The 25,677-nt window shown below is 44.9% G+C and overlaps 1 protein-coding gene across 1 annotated transcript in view; it reads right to left on the reverse strand.

The window, feature by feature from the left end:
- The window catches only part of LOC138580499 (protein spire homolog 1-like), a 1,163,133-nt gene that overhangs the window by 21,811 nt on the left and 1,115,645 nt on the right, over positions 1 to 25,677 (reverse strand). Inside the window, exons 14-15 of the mRNA XM_069651091.1 lie at positions 12,826 to 12,853; positions 6,966 to 7,108 (exon numbers count right to left, since the gene is read on the reverse strand). Coding sequence (XP_069507192.1) covers positions 6,966 to 7,108; positions 12,826 to 12,853 — 171 coding nt within the window. The remainder of the gene's footprint in view (positions 1 to 6,965; positions 7,109 to 12,825; positions 12,854 to 25,677) is intronic.

Below are 25,677 nucleotides of genomic sequence, written 5' to 3' on the forward strand. Positions count from 1 at the left end.
GGCTAGGCGAAAAGTTTGATGAATGTTTAGGGAAGGACAAGCATTCAAAGTCCGGAAAGTTTCGCAAACTTTCTCCGTGGCTGAAAAGATTTCAGGACCGCGTTTGCACAGTATCTTAAAAGTGAAGAAGAGCTGTAGCTGAGGCAGTTGTTCCTGGCAGTTCGAGCAGATCTCGCTGTTCCTGAGCTTCTTTCGTGGGGACAAGGACGACGTCGGGAGGTTCCTGCAATGCCCAAAGATGAGGCCACAAGCTAGGCAAAACGTTGGTTTAAGGTGCGAGTGCCTTAAAGACTACAAACTGGATCCTTCCCACTGGCTATCCGGTTTTCCACAGCACTCTGCAGAAATATCAACGAGGAGGGGACACAGTATCCAGTCAATATGTCTATTTTTTTTTCGAAATACCAAAATGTCGAACCAAAAGAGCTGAAATGTTTTTTGTTGAATGTATTGCTTTTTATTTTATAGGGTTTGGTTTTCTTTATTTAGAAAAAAAAAGATGTTTTAAAAAAAAAAAAACAGCGGGTTGGGGGATCCTCCCAAAAAGAAAAAAAAAAAAAAAGGCATTCGAAATTTCTTTTTCCACACTTTTGTTTCGACATTTTGGTATTTCAAAATAGTGACCGTCGGAAAAGTCACTATAAACCGGAGGGAACAGTGTTCAGGCGGCTTACGAGTTGGTTGTTCCCACCAAACTCAAGGGAAGAAGTTGACCTTGAAGGGCTTCTCTGTCGATGGAGTTTCAGGCAATTCGGACCTGCAGCAGGGCTTCACCAGTCGTCCAGGATTTGCAGCAGTCCTCTTCCTTCAGCTCGTCTTCGGTTCTTTCGTTCCAGTGGTTGACTCTGCTTTCCAAGTCCCACAGACCTGCTTTTAAACAGTTTTCCCCCATTCATTCCAGCCTGGCTGTCACTCACACAGCAGGGTGGCTGTCCTTACCGGACAGCCAGCCAGCCAACCAATTATGCCAGAGTGCATTCAGGTCTCCTAGGAGACTAAGAACAGGGAGTTTTAGGCACCTCCCTCACATCCTGTCCATCCAAGACACTTATGCGCCAGAGGGCGGCTTCAGCACTGAAGACCGTCAAAGGCCAACGAACAAAGGGACCAAACCTGGTTTGGCACACAGAGACAAACACAAGAAGGACCTTTCCTAAAAGAAATGGTGAAAAAAGATGACTGGAGTCTGTTTTTACAGATAGGTCTTGGGCACCATATTGAAACACATGGCTGACCCGATTTTTAGCTACTGTTTGTGGTCGGGAAAAATCATGGTAGTTTGATCTAAACCACTGCCACCAACCATTTCAAGTAGGAAAGGGTAACATTTGACTGTTACATGAGTGTTTTGACACCGGGGATGCTAGGCAACCCCCTCCAGCACTCTACGCAGATAGTGTGTGCTGGGTCTATAAATTTAAAGAGTCTAGTAAAGTCAATTTAACTTTACATGCTCTGGGAGACAGCAGTCAGTCCCAGAGAAGGTATTTAAACCTTGGGAAGTCTGAAAGACATCCCTGTGCCACTGCACTGATGATGCTGTGTGACACACAAAATGATGATGCCTATGGAGTTGTCTTAAAACTCCATAACCAAATAACACAAAAGTAAATCGCACATCAAAATATGTGGAAGAGTATGAAAAAAAGGCTCACTCTCCCCAGGTAAAAAAAATCAAATCCTAGAAATCCAGAAAAGTTGCTGGGGGTCTCAAAAGGTGAGCGAAATAAGCATTCTTGAGAATTCTCCCTAACAATGTGTGCCATCAAAGGGCATGTTGAGAAGTATGGATTGAATGTCTGGGGCAAATCCGGACTTACTCAACCATGTAAATCTGTGGATCACTGTACTAGCCGCCATGCCTCTGCTGATGCCGTCGACAGGGTCGAGACCAGTCTGGAGGTATTCGCACATAGCGTCCTTCCCATCATTGACAATGTTCAAGAAACCGTCTTGTTCCTCCCCTTCGGGGATATGGTCACCCACCATCGAAATACAGTCCCAAAAAGGTGTGGGCAAATCTCGCCAGCATGCACGTAGCATTAGCAGATTTTAACGCCATACTACCAGCCGAGAACCTTCTCAGCCATGGCATCGTATTTTTTGTCATCCCCATCTTGTGGAATTGTGGGATAGGTATTTTGTTTGCCAGAAGAGGTAGCTGCCTGAACTACCAGGCTTTCTGATGTTGGATGTTTCTAAAATGTATAGAGGGTCAGAAGTTGAAGCTCTGTATTTGGCTGTTAGGCTCTTATTCACTGCTGGGACAACCTCAGGTGTTTACCAGTTGGAAGTTCCCCTCCTCTGCAGAGACTTATGAAATGGGACAATAGGGTCTTCCTATGGTCCTTTATCCAGTATGTATGTTTGATTATTTATAGTGCACACCAGACCCGAGGGTGTCAGGGCGCAGAACGTTCAAGAATTTTTTCAGTTTGGTTACAGTATGTCCGTTAAATCATCCTGTTCGAAAACAGGTGTGGGCCTGGACCATCCCATGTATTCCATTACTCTAGTCATGAGTGGTCTATAGTTGCCCTATGTTTGATCTCCTGGAGCTGCCTTACCTAATTCGACTTCAGGGGAAGCGTCAATACCACATGCCTCATGTAAAGAGTCCTGTAGGTTCTTTATCCGAGACTCTTCTAATCTGAGTTTCTCTGGTACAGAAGGTGTCCCATATTCAAGACCAAATGGTCTTTCCTCGTCAGTTGAATCTTCTGCATCCTCAAATTGAAGAAAAATAGTTTTAAAATACTCTCGAGGAGTCGATGGTTTCTCGTTTGATTTTGGCGCTGAGGACGTCTAGGACGCTCTCTTCGGGAATGCCGCATGGGTTTCTTTCAGCATCGCTGATGATTTTTTGTGCGTCACGGAGGCTTTCTTTCGACTCGAGGGATTAGATCGCTCTCGAGGAGTTTCCACATATAGGGTCGATTATGTCCAGCTTCTGTGTTTCACAGTTGTTTTGTCTGGGGTATCGCCTCTAGGTGTTTCCGAGGGGGGCAAGGCTGCATTCTCAAACACCTACATCATACTCATTCTGAATTCCTCCCGTTGGGCCAGGGTACTATTCTTTGAGGGACAAATGACCCTTTCGGGTGAACTAGATGAGGGTGTACGGCGATCTATGTTGCCTCTTTTTGCCATGCCTCGAAGACTGGAAATGATGCGACCGACTTCGCGAACGGGAATGGGAGCGTTTAGGTTTTCTATGACGAGGAGACAAAGGCCTCGACTCATCAGAAGATTTACGTTTGGACGGAGTAATAGATTTTTGCGGCCTACCTCTCTCCAACTTCTCTCTGCACTCTCTCAAGGCCTTGGCTGTCAACATGCATTTGTTGCATTCTGAACACAGATTTTCTGCCTCTAGACACCACAGACAGATCGGGTGCGGGTCTGTCATGGACATTTTAGCACCGCAGTTGCAGCACTTTTCAAATCGGCCCGTGGCGTCGACTGAGCCAATGAGGAAGGCATTTTGTCGAAAACTCGAAATTTCTCCAGAAACTTGAAGAAATTCAAAGAATCACACGGAACCAAGCATTACGTTAGCAAAGCGCGGAAAAACCGAACTGAGCAACTGGCGCTGTGCGTGCTATTTATACCTGTGATGATGGTGGTGTCAGGACGGAGGCCTCGGAAGGATATCGACTCGACGAGTCATTGATGCACAGCACCCTCTATTGAAAAAAGAATTGAGGCAGCAAGCTGGATATTAGGAAACATCAAAGATAAGGAATACATAGGAGGACACAATCCATTCGAAATATAATTACAGATATGGAAAGATACAAATAAAAACAAGTGTCCAATGTATAAGTAAGGACAACACATGCAACGGTCAGGACACATTCAATCTAGTAAAGGTATCAGTGTGACAAGTACCAGGTATATTGTCTTAACCGTGACACCTTTTGAAGTGGCTCAATACTGCTCTAAATGTGTTTTGTTCACCCCTAGATCCTAAAATAGCCCTCTCCATTACATGGGAAGAGTGTAACTCAGAGTGGCAGTCTAAGGATGGCAGTTTGATTGGGGGAAGGGAGGGGATTTACAGACCCTCTCACCATGTGACAGCAGATTATTTACCAAGTCAGCTCCATTATGAGATCTACCTCACAATTCTGGCCCAGAAATGCACAACCACCTCACCCACCCATCCCCCACACCCCACAGGTTGGTCAGAGACCATGGCATGTACATTGGGGAATGCTTACTTACAATTCTTACTAGCACCATTTAAAATACACATGAATTGTTTGTAGATGGATTTGCTTTCTACGCGGGTTAAAATATATGATCTCAGCAGGAGTAAGGATGAAAACAAACCTTTTAGGTGAATGAAACAACAAAGGCTTGTTGGAACCGTGACACCTTTTGAAGAGCCTGATGTGTTGCAGCACATCAGGCTAAAATGTTAGCCGAGACAGCCAGCGGCAGTCAAGGTGTACACACATGCCAAAGAACACGTGAAGTCATTTCACAAGCAGCAGTCTCCCCCATACATTTCTATGATAGACACTGCCCAGTTTTACTTTCCGGTCTTCCCCTTAGGCCCACTGGGGTTATAGCGACTGTCCATGTTCCCACAATTAACAGAGCTCTTTCGCCATCTTGGGAAGAACATGTGTTCTACCTTGTTCCTGTGAAAGGCCGTTTGAGCCAGAGATTGTGACAGAACCCCTTTTATTATTAGGGTAGTTATTGAACATGACAAAAGAGATAGGCATAGGTGACACACTATTCACAAGGGGATCAGATGGGAGAGGTAAGCAAGAGTGCAACAGGCATCACAGCACAGAAAAGTGGTCGAGGTCAGTTACTAGGTCAGAGGTCGTTTTAAATAGTTATTCTGCAGCATACAATCCCGATTGGTTTGACAATTTCAGTTCAAGGTAAACTCAATTGCAGATTAAAATAATTACAGATAAATATGGATGTATTCATTATTTTGCATCACTGCATTGCTGCTCATGCTGAAATTGACAATGTTTTGTGACAGAGTGGATCAAACATTCCCTACTTCCCTGCCACTAGTATATGTTAGTTCTATGTAAAAAAAATAAATAAAACATTTATGAGTTTTATAAAGCACCAAGTTACAGTAATCTGCTTCGGAGCACCTTTGGGATCGGTCAGTAGGCAGAGATGTCGAGCAGAAACAAGGGAAGGTGACATGGTAGCCAAACGAAAACTACATTAACCATTCATAGTGCTCACGTTGCATTGCTAGTTTAGAACATGCTGCACTATAAATGATGGATGGGAAATTTCAGCAAAGTTGGTCAGCGCAATTCATTAGTTTAATTGTTGCTGCTTTGTTGTGTGAAAATGAAACCGTTTTTCATGGTGATGCCAGATTCTGCAGCCACACATCTATTAGAATTAGTTACGTTATGGTGTGTTGTGTTGTACGATTTTTGGATCGCGCGAACAGCCATTGTTAAAACCTCGAAGCGATGTGAGGTGGAATGCCCTTTGGAAGACCGTCTCTGCAAACATGAGCATACTCGAGAATTGCATGCAAACAGTAATTAGACATTCTGCGACTACTCAATTACAAGCAGAGATACCTAGTTTCTAACACCACAAAAACATGCTACAGAGGTTGTTCAGCTGAAGAAATGACTGCTTTGTCAGTGACTAGGTGACAGCTGGACCACATTTTTTCGTGGGACTCAGCTGTATTCTAAAGGTTGTAGTGCAAACGGATGAATCAGGTGTTATAAAATAGTCTCTCAATCCCAACGGTCTACAATTGAGGCCGCTGCTGTAATTTACGTGCAGAACACATGCACACTGAATGACATGCAGTCACTTACAATTTCCATGCAAAATTGTCAGATATGTCTTATACATTCAATGCATGTCCTATTGTCTGGACCATCTGCTGATTGCAGTACAAATGTTTTATTTGAATACAAACAGTGTTGCAGAGTGGATTGCACCGAAAAAGCCAACTTCAGTAATGGTGGTAAAGCATAGCCACCTATAGACCTATGGAGAGAATACAGCCTGAGTTAACCCAGCAGGCAGAGTTTATGGAATGTGAAAAAAGCATAAGGGTAGCCTAAGAAGTCTGAGGAAAATGTCAGAGAAGGCAACATAAGTACCCCACATGTGCGCCTAAAGCGGGCCGCTCCCATGTATCCTCTGACCACAAAAGTAATGATACATTGTCCTCAGCTCAGTCTCATTCTAAACCAGCTTAGACGCTTGCCGGTCCCTGAAAAATTAGCAAAACAGCATCTGTGTGGATAGGATCAGCTACTTTTTGAATGCCTGGGGTACTCTGTAAACTGGGTCTATTGTTTCAAAATACTGACTTCAAGTTGTTCTTTAGTCTACCCTGCCCCAATACACTTATTGATTGATATACACATACAACACATATGCAACACACTAGTGGAGAAAAAGGTTGTTTTAGCTTCAACTCGGTGTGCTGAAAAAAACAACAAGTCCACTTCGACCATACATCATCCACGGAATTTTATTTTTGCATTCCTGTGGGGGCGAAGATCCTTAATCTGGTCCCCATCTGCTTCAGATGAAGGTACTGCAATTGGTCACTTTTCCTTCTGGGGTTTGTAGAAGGGCCTACCCTTGCACCAACATTGAGCTGCCTATATGCTATCAAAAGCACGTGAGAAGGGATGTGTTGGAAGCCTGGCTACAAGAGCACTCCAGGCTCTCAAACAGGAGTCTGTAGCAGAATAGTGAGGGGTGGGCTTTCTCACAATGTTCCCAGAGAAAACGTAGCTTCATGGGAATGGAAATTGCACAATCACAAGCAGATTGGCTCCAACTCTATGGGCAGGTGTGCTCTCTGCATGTATAAAATGAATAAAAGAATGCCCCGAAAGACTTAAACAACCTCTATCATAGTGCATTGTCGAAGGCTCCACGCGACGGGTCTGGTAGTACTTCAACAGTTTCATACAGGCACTTCAGCCACTCACCTGGAACAATCCCACTGGCGTACTGCATTGCAGAACTGATAAATCCTCTGAGTTTGGGTTGCAGGATCCTCGTCTCTGGTCATCATCAGGGTTTTCAGAAAACTGACCGGGAGATGAATGCAGTGTTTGAAGGGCATCAACATCTAAGACAGGGCATCAGAAAACCAATTACGGTTTGGCAACAGCATGGGTACAGACAACTACTGGAGTCTAGAAAAAATGATGGTATAAAACAGAGGGTGATTTTAGATTGGTGGGGCACCTGGTGAACCCTCTTCAGAGCTACAATGGCCGCAGTTGTGCGTGGCTTGGAGCGCTTGAAACAGTTGCCCGAAACAAACTTCCATAAGATAACATTTTCTACAAATCTGTACACACTGCAAGATTAATTCACAGTGTTTCAAATTACTTTGGACTTAAACCGCTCTGTGAGCGGAGTGCATAAGGAATACTACCATCGTTGTGGTGTTCTGTCCCTTTAAAGTTCAGATACTTGCTCTTTACTCTGCAGCTAAAAGACAATTAAGAGCCTACCACTGTCGGACTGTATATGCATTAAAGGGAAGAACAAGTTACTCTCTTCCCCGGTAACGTTCTTTCGATGGGATGGTCCGACGACGTATTCCATATCTATGACAGTAATCACCACAGCTGTACTGCTTCGGAACATTTTCGGCGTCTGAATCCTGCATCGATGAACCGTCCCGAGGACCTCCTCCGACGTGCGACATCACTCGATGTGATAAGTCGGACGCACGTAGCCTCAGTTGTAGTTTTTTCCCCCCAGAACGTACGACACCAGTCTTCTGCCAGTCAGACACTCAAGGCCTTGCGGAAACGTAAGCTGCAATCGCATAAGAAATTCTGCAGCAGGGAAGGTAGGGAGGGAGCGATATGGAATACGTCGTCGGACCATTCCATCGAAAGAATCTTACCAGGTAAGAGTAACTTGTTCTTCGAGGGGATTGGGTCCTCTGACGTATTCCATATCTATGACAGACTCCCAAAGCAGTACCAAGCAGGAAGGTGGGAAAAGAATTTAGAACACAAATTCAGCATGCCCAATCAAATTGCAGAATAAAGGACTGCCTTGCCAAAGGCCAGATCCTGCCCTATGATGGAATCGAGGGAGTAGTGACGTACAAAAGTATGTACCGAAGCCCAGGTGGCTGCATCACAGATGTGACGAATAGGAACACCCCTCTGCAGGGCAGTAGACGCAGCCACTCCCCTGGTAGAATGGGCCCGCAAGCCAGACGGAGGGTCCTTACCCGCCAAGCGGTAACACTCGGAGATAGCTAAAATAATCCAACGAGACAGTCTGTTTCATCACAGCTTGTCCCAAACGCTTTCCAGCGTAACCAATGAAAAGTTGATTGTCCACTCTGACCTGGGACATGCGCGAAATATAAAAGCTCAACGCTCTCCTAGGATCAAGCCTATGGAGCCTCTCTCCTCTTCCTTACCAGGATGTGGAGGAGGAAAGAACGCCGGAAGAACCACCTTCTGGCTCAAATGAAATTCCGAAACAATCTTCGGAAGAAAGGAAGGACGAACTCTAAGTACAACCCTGTCCTTATGAAACACAGTGAAGGGTGGCTTAACTGAAAGTGCCTGTAACTCACTCACTCTGCGAGCGGAAGTAACCGCTACCAAAAACACAGTTTTCAGAGTTAACAGTCTCAAAGGGCAAGAACTCAAAGGCTCAAACAGAGCACCCATAAGAAACTTAAGAACAAGATTCAAATCCCAACCTGGCACCAGAAAAGGTGACGGACGAAACACATTAGTGAGCCCTTTCAAAAACTGAGAAATTAAAGGAATCTTAAAATAGGAACATTCTTCGGACGAGCGCTTAAATATGGACAGCGCCGCCAGGTAACCTTTAATGGTCCCCACTTGCAAGCCCGTGTGGGCCAAAGAAAGCAAAAAAGACAGAACCATGGGAATGTCACATTCAAAAGGATCCACATTCTTAACTCTGCACCAGTCGCAGAATTTACGCCAACGGCAATGGTACAGAGACTTTGTTGCCGGCCGTCTGGCCGAGAGCAACACCTCCAACACGTCTTTAGGGAGGTCCCAATCCTTATACCTCAACCTTTCAGAAGCCAAGTGTGAAGGTTGAGGGATCTGACCTCTGGATGGAGAACCTGACTCCCCCTCCCGTGAGAGCAGATCGTCTCGGTAGGGAAGACGACATGGAGGGCAGATGGACAAGTCGAGAAGGTCCGGGTACCATGTCCTCCGGGCCCACGCCGGAGCAATGAGGATCATCCGGGAACCGAACCTCCGTAACCTCCGCAGTACTTGCGGGATGACGGGGACTGGAGGAAACGCGTACAGCAATGGGAATGACCACTCCACCACGAACGCGTCTCCCAAGTCTCCTTTTGGACGAAATTCCCACGAGCAGAACCTTTCTCACTTCCGGTTGACACTGGAGGCGAAGAGATCCACTTGAGGGGTCCCCCAAAGGGTGAAGATCTACAGGAGAATCTCCTGAGCCAGCTCCCACTCGTGAGAGATCGTGCTCTGCCTGCTCAGAGCATCCGCTGTCTCGTTGTCGTCTCCAGCCAGATGAACAGCCGAGATCGAAACTTCCTGCTGGATGGCCCAGAACTCGAGCTGCCTCGCCTCCCTGCACATAGGAAATGACCCTGCCCCCCCTTTTGTTGAGGTAGTGCATGGCCACCGTGTTGTCCGTTAGAATCAGGACACTCTTTCCTCGCACAGTCGGCAGAAAAGCCTTCAGGGCTAGCCTGACAGCCCTCAGCTCCAACAGATTGATATGTAGTCTGGACTCCGACGGACACCAACGACCGCTGACTGTGAACTCGTTGTCATGAGCTCCCCATCCCGTGAGGGATGCGTCCGTCACGATCGTCACCTCAGGCCAGGGCAGCCAAAATGGGGCCCCCTTCATCAGATTGCCTTCGACGGCCCACCACAGAAGGTCCTGGGCGACCGAGGGCGGCACCTGAACAGGGTCCGACATCCTGCCAGAGGACTGAGACCACTGGAGCTCGAGTGCCCATCGCAAAGATCTCATCCGCAACCTGGCCTCTGGCACCAGAAGAATGCAGGATGCCATGAGTCCGAGCAGTCTCAAGAACTTGGACGCTGGGAGAGTCTGGGCAAGTTGAAACTTGTGCACCATCTGCTGAATGTGAAGAGCCCTCACCTGGGGAGGAAAACACAGCCCCAGGGATGTGTCGAGCAGTGCTCCGATGTACTGGAGTCGCTGTGTTGGCGTCAAATGGGACTTCTTTAAATTTAGGGAGAAGCCCAGCTTGTGAAGGGAGTGGCAGGTGATGGACAGATGATCCAGGACTTGCTGGGGAGAGCTCCCCCTGATCAACCAATCGTCCAGGTAGGGGTAGACGTGAATCCCCCCTTTCCTGAGATGCGCTGCCACCACCACCAGGAGCTTGGTGAAAACCCTCAGGGCGGAGGTCAATCCGAACGGCAGGACCCGAAACTGAAAGTGAGAGTCACCAACCACGAACCTCAGGTACTTCTTGTGCTTGGGATGGATTGGCACATGGAAGTAAGCGTCCTTGAGGTCGAGAGACACCAACCAGTCCTGAAGTTGAAGGGCCTGGAGGACTTGAGAGAGAGTAACCATCTTGAACTTGTCCTTCCTGAGGAGTTTGTTCAAACCGCGCAAGTCCATGATGGGTCTCAATCCCCCGTCTTTCTTCTAAATCAAAAAATAAGGGGAATGCCATCCCTTGTTGCTCTCCGCTACAGGCACCAGTTCTATGGCGCCTTTCTCCAGCAGGGCTTGAATTTCCTGCGCAAGGAGCGGATCCGGACTCTGCAAAGAGAGGTTGCCAGGTGGATTGTCGTGAGGCCCCTGCCGAAAGGGAAGACAGTAGCCGTGGGTTATGATCTCCAGAACGCACACATCTGAAGTAATGGCACGCCACTCTACAAGATGCTGCGCCAGCCTTCCCCCAACCGGCGAACCATGGGACCTGGCCTCATGACTAAGTGGTAGAGGCTGCGGCGTTGCCTGAGGGCAAAGAGGCAACTGCCCGAGCGTTCTTGGCCCCTTGAGTACTGGCTGGATGGTATTTTCGCGACAAAGACTTGCCCACTGCCGGAAGCCTCTCCGGAGCAGTCCAAGTCGCCGCCACCCTTCTCTGCAGAGCCATATGAAACGGCAGTACCGGGTCAGTGGGGTGACCAAGATCGAGGATGTCCGTGAGATCATCCTGAACAAACTCCCCTGGGGGAGCCGACCATCCCAAGTACTCGGTGATCCGAGACATAAGGCGCCGGTATGAAGAATCGGCATGAGTGCCAGGCTCTGGCCTACAAAACTCCACCTCCGGAGAGGTGTCCAGTCCACTGGCATGCAGTGACTGCCTCAGGTCATCAAATTGGCTATGGCCCGAGAGAAGCTCATCCGGCACCGGAAACAAGCCCTCATCAGAGCCCTCATCACCCTCTGAAATGTACTCCAGGCAGTGAGAGGAAGAGACCTGGGGACCAAAGCTATGCCTGACCTTAGCCAGAGACTTTCTAGGGGCTACCCCCGTGCCACGAGGCCCCTCCGACACCACCGCCTCGAAAGGCGGTGAGGGCGCGGAACGAGTCGGCGTCGAGAGAATCGGCGTCGAGCGAATCAGCATCGACGTCAGCCGCAGCGCCACCAGCATCAGCGGCGTCGTCGACACAGGCCTCGAAGCCAGAGCTCCGACCGTGTCCTTCGACGACCTAGGCGCCAACAGTGTCGACGACCCCCTCGGAGGCAGAGTCTCGAGAGAGGTCATCGACGACCTCGAAGACTGCACAGGATCACGCGGTCTCGAGCGCATCGAGGACCGGGACCTGGAACGGGCATGGCGAGAACGGTTACCCTTGTCCGAGCAGGACCTCTCCCGCGAACAGTGCCAACCACTCGAGTCTGAAGGCGTGAGAGCGGTGTCTCTCGACCGATCACAACCGACCCCACTCAGAGGCGTGGATGGACCCATGCCCTGCGATTCAAGAATCGCCAACATCATTTTCCCAAAGGAAGCCCATTCCTCCGGTGTCGCTTGCATGGTGGGATAAGCGACCCACTGACAGGCAGAGTCCTCGGAAGAGGACGGGGAAGGCGACCGATGCCGGCGCTTCCGGGAATGCCTCGAAGAGGCAGAGGAATGGCGAGACCGACTCCTGGAAGGAGACACACTGGACCTCCGACGATGACGCAGAGAGTCGCCTCTCGAATCATCCGTCGAAAGCCCCGCAGACCTCGACTTCCTGGGCTTAGACACCCTACCTACTGACAACTTCTTTTTGCGCTCCCGCAAGGCATTGGCCATGAGCGACTGGCAGTCGACACAGTCATCCATGTCGTGGGCCTCCCCGAGGCACCAGAGGCAGGAGCCGTGCGAGTCCAATACCGACATCTTGGACCCACAGTCACCGCATTTCTTGAAGCCCGGAGGCGGGGTTGAAGACTAGGTAGACATCGTCACGAACCAGTTTTCACAAAAACCAAACAGGTTCAAAGAACCAAGAAGAATACAACAAACTCCAAAGAGTCGAGGCGTACCGAGATTCACGAAGCGAACACGTTCGCGGAAAAAACGGAACTGCGGCTACGGGCGTCGTGCTTCCTACTTATCACATCGGGTGACGTCGGCCGTCGGAGGAGATCCTCGGGGACGGCGCATCGACGCAGGATGCAGAAAATTTTCCAAAGCAGCATAGCTGTGGTGATTACTGTCATAGATATGGAATATGTCGAAGGACCCAATCCCCTCGAACCTAAATTCTCAAAGCTGGTCCCAAAGGCCTCTAACAGCTCAGGTATGAATTAAGCAGCTACCACTCTATATGAATGAAATAAAACTATGCTCACCTCTGTGCAGCAGTCGGGACACACAACACTGAAAACGGAGAAGAAACAAAAAACAAGCCTTTGAGTCACACAGGCCACATGACCGGAAGGTAAAATTAGCATTTGGATGCCAAAGTATTCATGCAAACATAGTGGCGTCACTCACTTCGAAACCTTGCACTCAAGATACACAAATTGAAACCCAACCCCAGCAATGGCAGTTTCAAGTCATTTCATTACCCTATTTTCCATTGTAAGCTGCCTTTAGAAATAATGCTCCCTGGAGCTTGCCATTTCCTCATCTACTGGGGCTCTTCTGAATGCTACAGTCACAAGCTGCCCTCCTTGCTACCATGACCTACCCAGTTTACCCTTCTCAGTTAAGGAATTTCCATATCATCTTCATGACTAATGCTGCAGGCAAATTCGGGCCTGGTGCACCAAGTACAACTTAGTAGCCCATGATGCAGCACCTCCAACTTCCAGAGCAAGTAATCTCAATACAAAACCTCTCCCCAACCCACATCCATTCTCCAAAAATATAGAAGTTATTTTCCCTTTATAATTGGAGTACAGGATGCAGCATACCTGTTATTTTAGTTGTGTCTATGAGATCCAGGCCCTTGGGGAACTCGCTCCAGATACGAAACGTAGTAAAAGTATTTGACCAGGATAATATAATTAGGCTTGCTGATAAACCCCGGAAAAACACCACATGGAGAAAAGGTGTCTTCTCCGTTTAAACTGAAAAACACATTTCCTCTCCCAGTGTGCCTTAGTGGGGAGCAAGGATGGGAGAAAATTTTGGGGAAAGAGGTGAAGTTGTGGCTGGGTATACAATAGGATAGGAGAAGGGCCCTACTGCCCCCACCCTCCATTAGGCCTGTATGCTTTCTCCTATTGCTTTTGATCCTGTCCCCTGACAATAACAGGCACTGCACATTCTATGTCACATTGTTTTCTTTGTAAAATAAACTTAGGACTATTTTGAGGAATTGTAGACACATTTGAGCCATTTGTATGGCTGATAATTCACATCTCACAATTGGCTGAAATTCCTCAAAATAACTGTAGAGGGGGAGCCAAATGCCTCTATCAGAAGTCCCGCCACCATTCTTCCTAGATGTTGGAAACCGGAAATTGTGCATGCACTACATCAATAATGGTTCCTATACCACAAAGAATCCGCGAAACAAGGTATCCATGGAGGAAACCCTATATAAGAAATAAGAGTCTTTTAAAGGAGGTTCCGAAAGAACTGTGAAGATGAATAAAAGAAAACCGGTGACGTCACATGAAGCAGAAATTGGTCACCCATGCCAATGAAGGAGTATATAGACCTTATAGAATCTGATGGCGAAGTGAAGAAATGAACAACATTTCATGTGCGGAATGAAGATTGCACATGCGGAGAGCACTGATAAAATTGCAAGCCATTTTACAATTTTACAGATGCTGTAAACCCAAGGAGACTATTTTAGCAAACTAGGACGCCATGAAGAGAAGTGCTGAAAGTGTGGTGCAGTAGAAGAAAATAGCTGACGATGACGGAAGATTCGAGACAGGTTGTCTGGCCCAGTGTCAAGGGTGGGGGGGAGCCAAGAAACTGGTTAGCTATTCGAGAAGATACAATGAACGTGAGAAGTGAGGCCAGCTCCTGTTGAGGTGTAATGGAAAACACTAGACGTGCCAGGGTTTATTCATTTAATAGTGTTAAATGTGAAAGAAAGAGCTCAAACACGGTCAACTGTCACATGGCCTAGATGAAAATAGACTTTAGGCAAGCTACACTGAGACTTAAAGATAAGACCACGCACTCCCTTCTATTCTCAGGCACAGTGATACTTTGCAAGGCCGAGTTCAAAGACAATTCGAATGGCAGCAGCAGGAGTGATGATAGATGATGGGCTAATTGGGTGGGGAGGTATGGTCAAGTCCAACCCACAAGCACCTGGGGTACCAGCTTGGGTGCTGCTGGCGAGTAGAATATTCCAGAAGGGTACAATCGTGACAACCAATCATATAGGGCCACATAGTAAAGTGCCCCATAGTTCAAAAGCCAATGAAATGTTGTCTATTTAATGACAGCGAAGATGACCTGCACTAGGGGTGGGCATAGCTGCCCACCTGACCTTAGAGACCCAATCACAATCCCGTGCCCTATAGAAAGTATTCCAAGATGTTCCCCTTAAGCGCATCACAACCCCAAGTAGGTATTATTTTGCCACATAGTATGACATCAATAATGAATTTCTGCTATATAAATGTAGTTATGTTTTTGCAAACCTCCTGAGTCAGTCTTATTATTGGCTATTTGCTTCTTTTCCTGCACACATGTTGAGATAAGGCAATAAACAAGTGAGAGGGAGGTGGGTGTCTAAGGAGTCAGCTATAAAGTACATTGTTGCACAGCATTGTTACACTTTTACTGCCCTTCCTAATCCAGTGCATTGAGGCCCTGCAAATCCTCCATAGTCTCCACTTGGACGCCTGTGTAAAACTAGCACTAAACTAAGTGACCTCATCAATATATTTTGGTGCACCAAGTCTTGAAAGTACATTTTAAAAACTCAAGTCTTTACTTAGTCTCACAATGCTTTGCATTCTGATGCAATCAGGCTTCTGTTCAAGAAGAAACAAAGCTACAACTATCCTCATTTTGGTGAAAATATTTCAATAAGGATGTGCGTCTGTTGGAGTGGTTTATTATTATTTGTATATAGAGTATTCTTGAAAGACAAAAACGCATCTACCAACTAGAGCTTGGAAGATATATTTGATCACAATTCTATGTTTCAGACTAGGCTCAAATCCCTGCATCAACACTTAACTGAAGTGTGCGATCCGATTTGTGACTTATCCATGAAAGGTAGAAGTCCTCAGAACTAATTCTGTCCACATTGTGCTTTAGAAACAAATGTCCCACTCATTCTATTTTAGCCTAAATAATAGCACAGTGACCTTTCATAAAGCGCTTGGAGACCATAGAAATCACAGGGCTATGCAGTATATATCAACATAACATATTGCACAACAACAGTTCGGTTTGCTTATTTTGTTTACTCATGACAATTTATTGTAACGTTGCTTTCCATGATACCATCAAGTATCACAGCCTCATGTTACTTCCTACAACATACTTTTTGGTGATTTCACACGGATGACCATTCATATGCAAATTAGGAACCCCTGCATGTCCTTTGTCGTTCAGGCCCTCACACATCACAGAACCTGCCCTGGATATTGGTAAATTGGCATCATTTTGTACACACAATTGCCTACATCCTTTCCAGGAGCAGCATCTCACTTGCATCTGTTGCTGGCTTTCTCAGAAGAAGCGGGTTGACTAGCCAATAGAGAGACTGTTCCCTCAGCCTGCATATCCAATGATATTTCTACTCCAAAAAGTAGATCTGTCAATGAACGCATGCTTTTATATTCACTGCAAAACGCAAAATAATGCAGAAACACGAATATACCTTGTGCAAACACAGAAGAAAACCATATGAAATTGACAAAACACTGAAAACCAGAAACCCTAAATATAATTTAGCGAAATAAGAAAGCTAGGATTTGAGCCCAGGTTTCCTTGTGTGCTAGTTTGCAGTTTGCTAGCACGAGACATCCGCTCTCACATAGTTTTTGGTTATTTAAATTCTCATCCAAGGAATTACATTTTCAATATAAATCATACGTTCAAACTTACTCTTTATACAGACAATTTGATAACATTTTCAAGCCACTTAAATGAGGCTTTTGTTGAGATTGACCAGCTATACAGGATACAACAGTCATTTTAAATAAAACATATAACCTTGACAAGCAGACAAAGGCAGGTATATACTGACACTATTACATACTTGTGTACTTTTGTTACAGAAAGGTTTCAGGATTTAGTTTCAATTAGAATACATCACTAAAAACAATGTTACTGATACTAGGTTTGAGAACTGAAATTGTAATTTTATATGGTTCTGGGCGTACATCAACCACGGGGACAAGCTAAGCCACTGCCATGTTTTGGATGGTGTGATGAGCTCGCTAACCAGGATTAGGGAGGTAGGCTGGAATGAGTGCTGATTAGTTGCCACACAGAGATGAGCCCATGAGGCAGCGTGTCCATTACATCAGGCTCAGTACAGAGGTTGGGAAGGCCCCGTTATCTGCCTACACTGCCTTGTTACCAGTGTATGCAAAGCAAATATAGGTTGGGTAAACAGCCTGGGAACCTAAACGAGAACCCATGTGGGAAGGGAGCTTTTGAGTCAGCTGCCATCATGGTATGATGAAAGACCTTCAACAGGGGTGGAGGGTATCATGTGGGTCAGTAAACTGAATAGCACAGGTCTTGAACAGTGCTGTAAAGCAATGCACTTCAAGACAGGAGGATGTACACTTACATTGTAAATGTAACCGACTAAATGTATCAGACTTTTCTGTAGGAGACTCGCTGTATAAAACCCTATAGTAACCCAGAGGTTTATGTGCTAGGGGACCATATTTTTGGGAAGGTTATACTAAGCCGGTTTCCTGACCCACTTCTGCACAGCTTTATAGAAACAACCTATACCTCTGTTACCTTCCATCTCATTTTGGTTACTGGGTGAATGGCTGAAGGTTACTACATAGGACAGACTAATCTCATCAATGATAGGGAAGTTTGCCCAAGTGAGAGAAATCTGTACAGTTCTCCCTTTTCACATATAATACAAATTTTGCCATACAAAGGCCAAAGAATAACATGGAAAGCGCTGCTTACTAAAATAGAAGGGGTTCTATAGTATCAAGTTTTAAGTGGCAATTATAGGCATTTAAAGAGACTGCAGGGAACAGGCTGCTAGCTTAAGATTTTATGAAACTCACCTTGGCTCAAACCAAAGAGCAATACTGTGAAATGTCAGTACTCCAGATTGTTGTGCATACAACAAATATAGGTGTATTGTTCTCATTTAGAATTTCTGAATCTAATGACATTGCCAATCATTTTGCATTCGCTTCGGATACCCAAGTGCAGTTGTTTGCAACCTCTGGATAGCCAGATGTTTTTGACTGCAACTCCCACCCCCAGCCAGCCTAGTCAATGACAAGGGAGCATTGGAAATATAGTCCAAAACATATGGAGATAAGGGTTGCAGACCCCTGCCCAAGTGTCTGCAGGCAGACCAAGCCCGTTTTCAGAGTCCTGGAAATCTATGAACGATTACATTTGCTGTTTGCTAAATCCTGTTACTAATCATCAAAATATTGATAAGTTCGTTCTGAGGTCTTTACGGAAAAGGAGGAAAAGGTTTGGAAGGACTTGACAGATTAGGATTTCAGAAAATTGTATGCTCCATAAAAGGGTACATAGCATTTTGTGAACAAGATTGATTTAGCACTGGAGAAAATAGGGAACTGAAGGAGAAAGTCTTTTTTTCAGATTTCAAGAATCCCAGAATCAAGAGTCCTATTTTGGATAAACATTCTATTGTACTTTAGAAAACCTGGGTTCAACTCGGAGCGCTGCATAAAGTGACCTTCTGCAATGATAGTCAAAGTGTGGTAATGTGGATAATGACCTGCTTTGGCTGAAATCAGGTATTTATGTCCCAGAGAAGGCCTTTTCAAATTGCTGCAAGGATAAAATGGATGTGGTCTGGACAGGAACCCTATTGGCATGGGGTTGTGTTATGAGGTGATAAGCAATCCAGACTGACATGGACTAATGGCTTGGTCACTTCCGCTATTGGTTAAATTTTTTTTTAATTTCAATTATATTCTAGGGTTAAAAGATGAAGGGGTCATTACGAGGTTGGCGGAAGGGGTTTAACGGGCCAGTTGTTAGCTCCCTCCCCATTCCCATTGAGCCTCATAGTGGCTCAAATGGGAATGTGGATGTACTGGGTTCGGGTTCCTCGAATGAGGAATTACCGGGTCCTCCAAGGTTGAAATGGCCCGGTAATTCCTCATTTGAGGATCCCGGAAAGGGGGTAACCATGCCGCAAATTGTGGCATGGTTACCTCCAAAGTCATAAATATTAATTTTGAGTGGAGTGATCATACATGTTTGCAATTTGAACCAGCAAATGTGAATGCGGAAATAAGATTATCAAGTATATTCTTGGGATCAGTACATCCATCAAAAGAAAATATCAACTTCAGATATAAAAATTGGTTACATTTTATTTTTTATTAAAGTGCATTATGGTTACAAATAAAATACAAAAACCCTTTGCACTATATACCAATAAATATTTAAAACTATCATTAATCATCCACAATACATAAAATTAATAATGTATACATACAATAATTCATTAATACAAAAAAGTATAAAATCTATAAACCCATCACATATTTTGATAATTTCTCTAAAATTACTTTGGGGAGAATCTTGTTATAACTCAAGCTTCCCTCAATTTCCTTAAGACAATGATTGAACTTAATTCCATTAATAGTTTACTATTTCTGCCTTGCATATATGGAATGACCAACGATTCTCCTGTAGTTAGGATGCTCAACATTTTATCAGATGTGTATTCCCTTTCCAGTGTGGGAACATTTTGTATAACTATATTTTTCAATTGAGAATTCACAATTGGTGAGAAGGTTTTGAATTGTCTTGTAGGTTGACCCACAAAGACAACATACCTGGTCCCCTTTCTTTATTTAATACTATGCACTGATATATTCTAATGTTTAAAATATTAAAACATAGTAGTGTCATAAACCTCCTTTCTTACTGTGAGCACATTTGTATGAGGTAGGATTGCAGTTTACCTGGTTCGAAACATTGCTTGCTATATTCTTCGTGCCTCTTCCTTGCGGCTGGGTTTAGTCCTGGGAGGATAGCTCAGAGGCAACACACTCGCCTTAGTAGCAAGACGATGCGGAGCAACAAGAGATCGATCCCCAGGTCCACGCTTAGAAACCGCTCAGTATTAAGCGCGTTATAAATAACCAATTACAAAATTACAAAAATAGCGATCTCTATCCCATATTGACGTTTTCTTTTTTAAAACCTTGAGGAAAGAGGAAATGATCTTTCATCTGGGAATTCAAAATCAATGTTTTTCTAAGTGTTTCGTCATATATTTTTATGTGCATAATCAGCCAACGCATTTATAGAACTTTGGAGGATTATAGGTGGTAAATCCAACAATATATCATTGGCGTAGGCTAACCAGGGTGTTAAAATCCCCCCCATGCTTGGTGAGAAATTTACTTGTGGCCATGTTCGCCGTCTAGAAGTTGTAAAGCACCAAGGAAACATCCCTGTTTTAGTCCTGCATTTGTTTTTATGGGCTTAATTAGCAATCCATCAGCATCCAAACACAAGAAACTGATTTGCATAAGACATTTTTACAAAATGGAGCAATGTGGGGTTTATATTAGAATTCTCCTTCTTATTCTATAATCGGGATAACTATCAAAAGCTCTAGAACAATCTGCATAGCATTCACCCCTTCCGGTTTTCGAATTATGTCTGATTTTATATAATTGAGGGCCCACTGTTAGAATGGATTTCTAAACTCTGCTCTGGTGAGCAGATGTTTAGGAGGCCCCCTTTGTTAGTGAAACAGGGAACACTTTGTGAAGTTATGACAATTCAAGGTAGCTGGGAGAGCAGTCAAACTAAATCTCAGGAGTAGTGGGGGTGATCTGAGGTCTTGCATGAGCACACAGTAGGGCAACACGAATTACCCTTAAGCATATCAAAAATACACAATTTATTAGGCCCAGAACAAACGCAAGCGAATAATGGAAAACACAATAATAGCACTATTTAAACACACACTATATAACATATGTACAGTCACTTTTCTGTCAATGCGGTGAAGTGCAGATTCTCACCAAAACATGCAAGTCCAGCCCTAAGAAGATTGGAGCCTTGTGCTCAATGTCAGGGTTGTGTGCTCTGTGATGCGTAAAAGCACAAAGCACAATATTCAATGGGGTGGAAAAGTTAGAGGAGGGTTCTGGAATGAGGAAAATTCTATTCCGAGAGTTAGGGGAGGATCTGCTGCGGAGCACAAACTTTTGGACGGCTTTACGAAGTGGAGGCCACCCAAGCCAAGGCAAGGACCACAAGGGATCCTTTTTGAGTAAAAAAAAGGTATTGGATGAACTAGGGGCCACCAGTAAGTGGTATGATTACTCAATGCCCTTAGCTCCAGGTCCAAACTTGTCAAATTTGAAGGTCGTCTGGAGTACATAATCCCCTCCCTGCTTAAGCATCAAAGTGAACAGGCACTGCGGGTGCAGATGCAGGTCCGGTTTACAACTGGAGCTGGATCTCTCATCTCGAATCCAGGACAAACAGCACAATGCAGTCGGTCTCAGGACACGAAGAAAGGTGGGAAAGTCACCAACAGCGACTGCCACTGGCGCACAGTGATGCAGGGGCACCCAAGTCTCACGGTCTGACGCACGCTTCTCTATCGCGGCCAAAAGCAGATGGGACAACGAAATTTGGCAAGAAGGTGCTTTTCCAGTGCAAACTAGGAGTCCCCCAAAGCTTGAGCCAAAACTCGACGAAACAATGCTCCAGCGTAGTTCACAAGGTATGAGCTGGTCCGTCCACTGGAGGGCCCAGGGACACTTCTGAGAAGGTTTGTCTGCAGGGCAACAAGGAGGCATTGCAAGTGATTGGTCCCACCGCTCCAATGGGTTGAGGCACCTTTGCAGGGCTTTGGAGATATGAGCGCAAAGCAGGGCTCTACCGGGACAACAGCAGACTCTGGGTGCCAAATCTTCTCTGCACGGTTCCGGATAACAATGGATTTGCTTCACTTCTCTGGCTACTTGGCTCTGTGTACATGTTGATTTGGACCTATGTTTTATCTGCCGCTCTGCATTCAGGACCCCCTCCTCATATCCCAAAGCCCAGTGAGTGCTTGCACCCAGCTGAGGATATGTCCCCCCACTCATGCATGCCAGGAGTGGTCCAATCATGGACCACTGTGGCTCTCATGCCCTTGTGAACACCAGACATCCTGGAACCAGTAGTGTGTATTGGAACAAGACAGTCCCATCCCACTTCCTGGGCCTACACACGTGATATGCATTAGCCCGCAAAAAAGCATCGGCTTTTGCGGGTGAATGCATGCCCAAATAAGGACTACCTGGGTCACAAAGATCAGGAGGAAGGCCAACGGACAAAAGGAGAAGACAAAAGACATTGTGGCATGGTCATGACTGACACTAGCCACAGTCAAGAGCCAAATGCAGCAAGTGCGGTATGGTTCAGTAAAAGTTCATACAAATACACAAAAAAGCTGCAAGGCACATTGGCCAGTTACCAAAAATCCTTAGTGGATGACTAGGGCCCAAAAAAAACACAAGGACCCCAGTGCGCATTACAGTAATGTACCTTTGCGCGCTGAAATGCAGTTGACAAAAAGGTGGTAACAACGTCATAAGACTAAGAGAAACTAAGTTGATCAGTACTGACTGTCTTAAGCACAAGTCAGTTTCCCCATAACGATGGGCTAAAGCCCAGTGGAAAGTAGCTGAAGGCTTTGCTCCACTGGCAAAAGTCAGAATAGGAGGCTGAAACAAAAGCAAAGAGTTTGTGGGCGTCCACAAATATAGAGGTAAAAGTGAAATCTTCCCTAGCACTCACATATGGGTGGTAGTAAATCTGCTTCCAACCCCAGATTGGTAGAAGGGCAGCCGGCTCATTTCCTCTATCCATACATTAATTCTGTTCAGAATTAATACTGCAAAGATTTTATAACTAGAGGCCATCATTGCCAGTAGTCTGTAAGAAACAGGGTCAGATTTATTTCCCTTTTTACGGACCGGAATCATTATGGATTTCTTCCAAACGAACAGGCATGTTTCCAGTCTTTTAAATGTTTGACAACATGACTACCAACATATGTGACTAGTAATCTGGGTTGCTCTTGAGGACAATATTTGCTAATCGATCATGTCCTTGAGCACTGGACCCCTTGATTTCTTTAAATGGACCTTAAAATATCTGTCTCGTCAAAGCCTCCAATATTTGATGAGTCAATATATTGATTTAAAGATTCGATGTCCACCTCAGTACTATAATAGTGTTCCATAAAGTAACTAACCCAGGTCTCTGCTGGGACAACATTCAGATTGTGAGATATTTCCCTGGTGATATGTTTTCTATAAGTTTACCAATATGCACGGCTGTCATTACATTTTATCTTGTGTAAACAAGAATTTCCAATTAGCATTCAATATACTAATTTTATGGGAGTTAAGCAAGTTTTAATATGGAGTACAGAGTGGTGATATTTTTCCAGATTTTTCATTGAAGGTACAGGTTTTATCTTTGCGTATTTTACGTATTGCTCTGTTAAGTTGTTTTTTCTTATTAGTAATTTCTATAACAAATATGATTAATGATTGCTCCTTCCCATAGCATTTCTTTCTACCGAATTTAGATGGAATGACCGCCTTCTCCACAAGATTGTTCCAGTCACATTTTTACAGTTGGTCTGAGATGGGATCTCGGACTGTGTTCAGATGTGTTAAGCCCCAACTAGGACACCATAGATGGAGGGACAGAGATCCAAGAGCCTAACAGGCCTACCAACAACCCAATACTGGAACCACTGCACTTCACCAAAACCTAAAACAGGATCCTTAACCCTGGACATCCGAGCCCCTTTTACCTACAACATAGCCTTGATAAAGATCCTAGAGGTCGAAACACATGTCGTCTGACCACAACAAAGACCAGATATCTTCTCTTAAATAAATAACACTGTGCGGATATTCATCCTTCGACATACCAAGTGCGAGGTATCCAATAACCAGTTCCTTTCATATGCGGGCACCACCTCCAACTGCTTGTGACCTTGCAGCATATAACCAGACCACCATAAGCGTGGGAGCGTTTGACATATAGGGCCCACCTTTTCTCACAAATATGATTAATGTTTGCTCCACAAGCTTGTTCCAGTCACTTTTTTACAGTTGGTCTGAGATGGGTTCCCTGACTGTGTTAAGGTATGTGTCTAGCCCATTTGCATGTGCTGCACTCCATAGTATCCTATTACCTTGGATGCTTATTTCCAACAGAATTGCATGGGCCAGTATGGTTTTAGCCTTTGTGTATTGAATACTCAATTTAAAATTGCGTGGTCAGTGAGACCATTAAGACTCACCCTAACCACAGCAAACAGTTTTCGGATAGAAGGACTAACAAATACATAATCCAGACAACAGTTTGACCTCGCATTTGTCCAAGTATAGACTTGGCTCTTGTCCTTCTCATTTACCATTTCTATGGCCCCCAAATCCCATCTCGAAAACAATTCCACCCATCCTTCAGGTTCATCCACGCTTTTAGCATCAACCTTGTTGACGAGGGCGTGTATGAATAAGACTCCTTTCCGTCATGAATATCTATCAATTTCAAAATATCATTATCATTGAAATCACCAACAATTATGTTTTTATTTACTCTACTTTCAGCTTTTCAGCTAGTTAATACAAAAGTTACCTTATCTTGAATATTTCTAGCATGAAGCTTTCCTGGAGGGTCATATATATTTATGATCCACGATTTATTACCCATGATTGAAAGACCCTCAACCACCACACGGAGAACATAAGGAAATACTTTGCCTATGCCAAAACTGATTACATTAAGGTGTCTTTCCTCCTATACAGAGCCCCGCCGCAGGACTGCCTCTGCTTTGTACTATTGCAGGCTGTATTATTTTGTAACCATCAATCGCAAAACCTATAAGGTAAATATGTCTTTAGTTACAAGAGTTTTTAATCTGTGCTTGTTACACAAAAATGATCTATATCCCCTCGAGTTCCAAGATAATAAATTGCATTCATGGTTTTGAGAGATCATGGATTATCTTCTCCCAAATATTCTGGGATCAATTTTTCCTGTTTTCCCTTATTTAGATTCTCTGGAGCAGGTTTTGTCACACAAAATAGTTAACTAGCCCGCTCGGATAAATGTCGTGATTGAGTTCCCTTAACTTTACTAGGTTCAGGACATATCATTTCAACAGGATCAATGTCTTCATAATGCTTATGGCCGATCACCACGTTACAACCTCTCATATATAAGGCTTCAAAATATATACATAACAATTCCACCACCAATGTTAGCACCCAACTGTCTGCACAGTAAATAGTTGGTAACTGTGGCCTTAAATATGTAGGCCAGACCTCCAGACCAGCACACATACGGATTCTGGAACACAGATCTCGCATTAGGTGTAAGAATATCAATGCGCCTCTGGTGTCCCACTATATGGAACATGGTCATTCATCGGAGGATTGGAGTTGGTGGAAGCTCTACCTAGGAAGACTATTACTCCATATAGTCTGAATCTCGCGGAAGCTAGGTGGATACACCGTTTGGACACTATTGAACAGGGCTTGAATGAAAGCAACCCCCAACGGTGGTGACCATCATATTGCCTACCACTGGTTATGTGCTATTATACTTTTATGTCCGTGCTGGCTTGATTTATGGGGTGGCAGCATTGGTTGTTTGTTTGCTTCCTCTTTTAGGGGTCTCTTCAGTAATAGGACGCGTGTCATCATTTTTTTCTTTTTTGACAGACTGGGATAAGAATTAAACATCCATTCCCATTACCCGCCAGATGCCCCAATCTATCCATTCCGTTTTGAGACCAGCAGACAGCAGTAATAAAATTAGTGTAGGACTCCTGGACATTCGGGGCTGGTATGTATAGCTGGCATACATGTAAGTCCTATTTCTTTCTCTATGACTGACTCTACTTACAAGCCGACGTGAGGGGGCTCTTTAGGCTCTCGCGGGTCCTACCTTTCTTTCCATTAGTTGACCGCTAGTGGGCATCTCCATTCGAGCCGTCCGCGCGCACATTCACCTAAGAGTTTGGCTTCCATCCTTGGATA

The sequence above is a fragment of the Ambystoma mexicanum genome, chromosome 3p (genome assembly GCF_040938575.1).
Source record: "Ambystoma mexicanum isolate Mex_15411 chromosome 3p, UKY_AmexF1_1, whole genome shotgun sequence".
NCBI lineage: Eukaryota > Metazoa > Chordata > Amphibia > Caudata > Ambystomatidae > Ambystoma > Ambystoma mexicanum.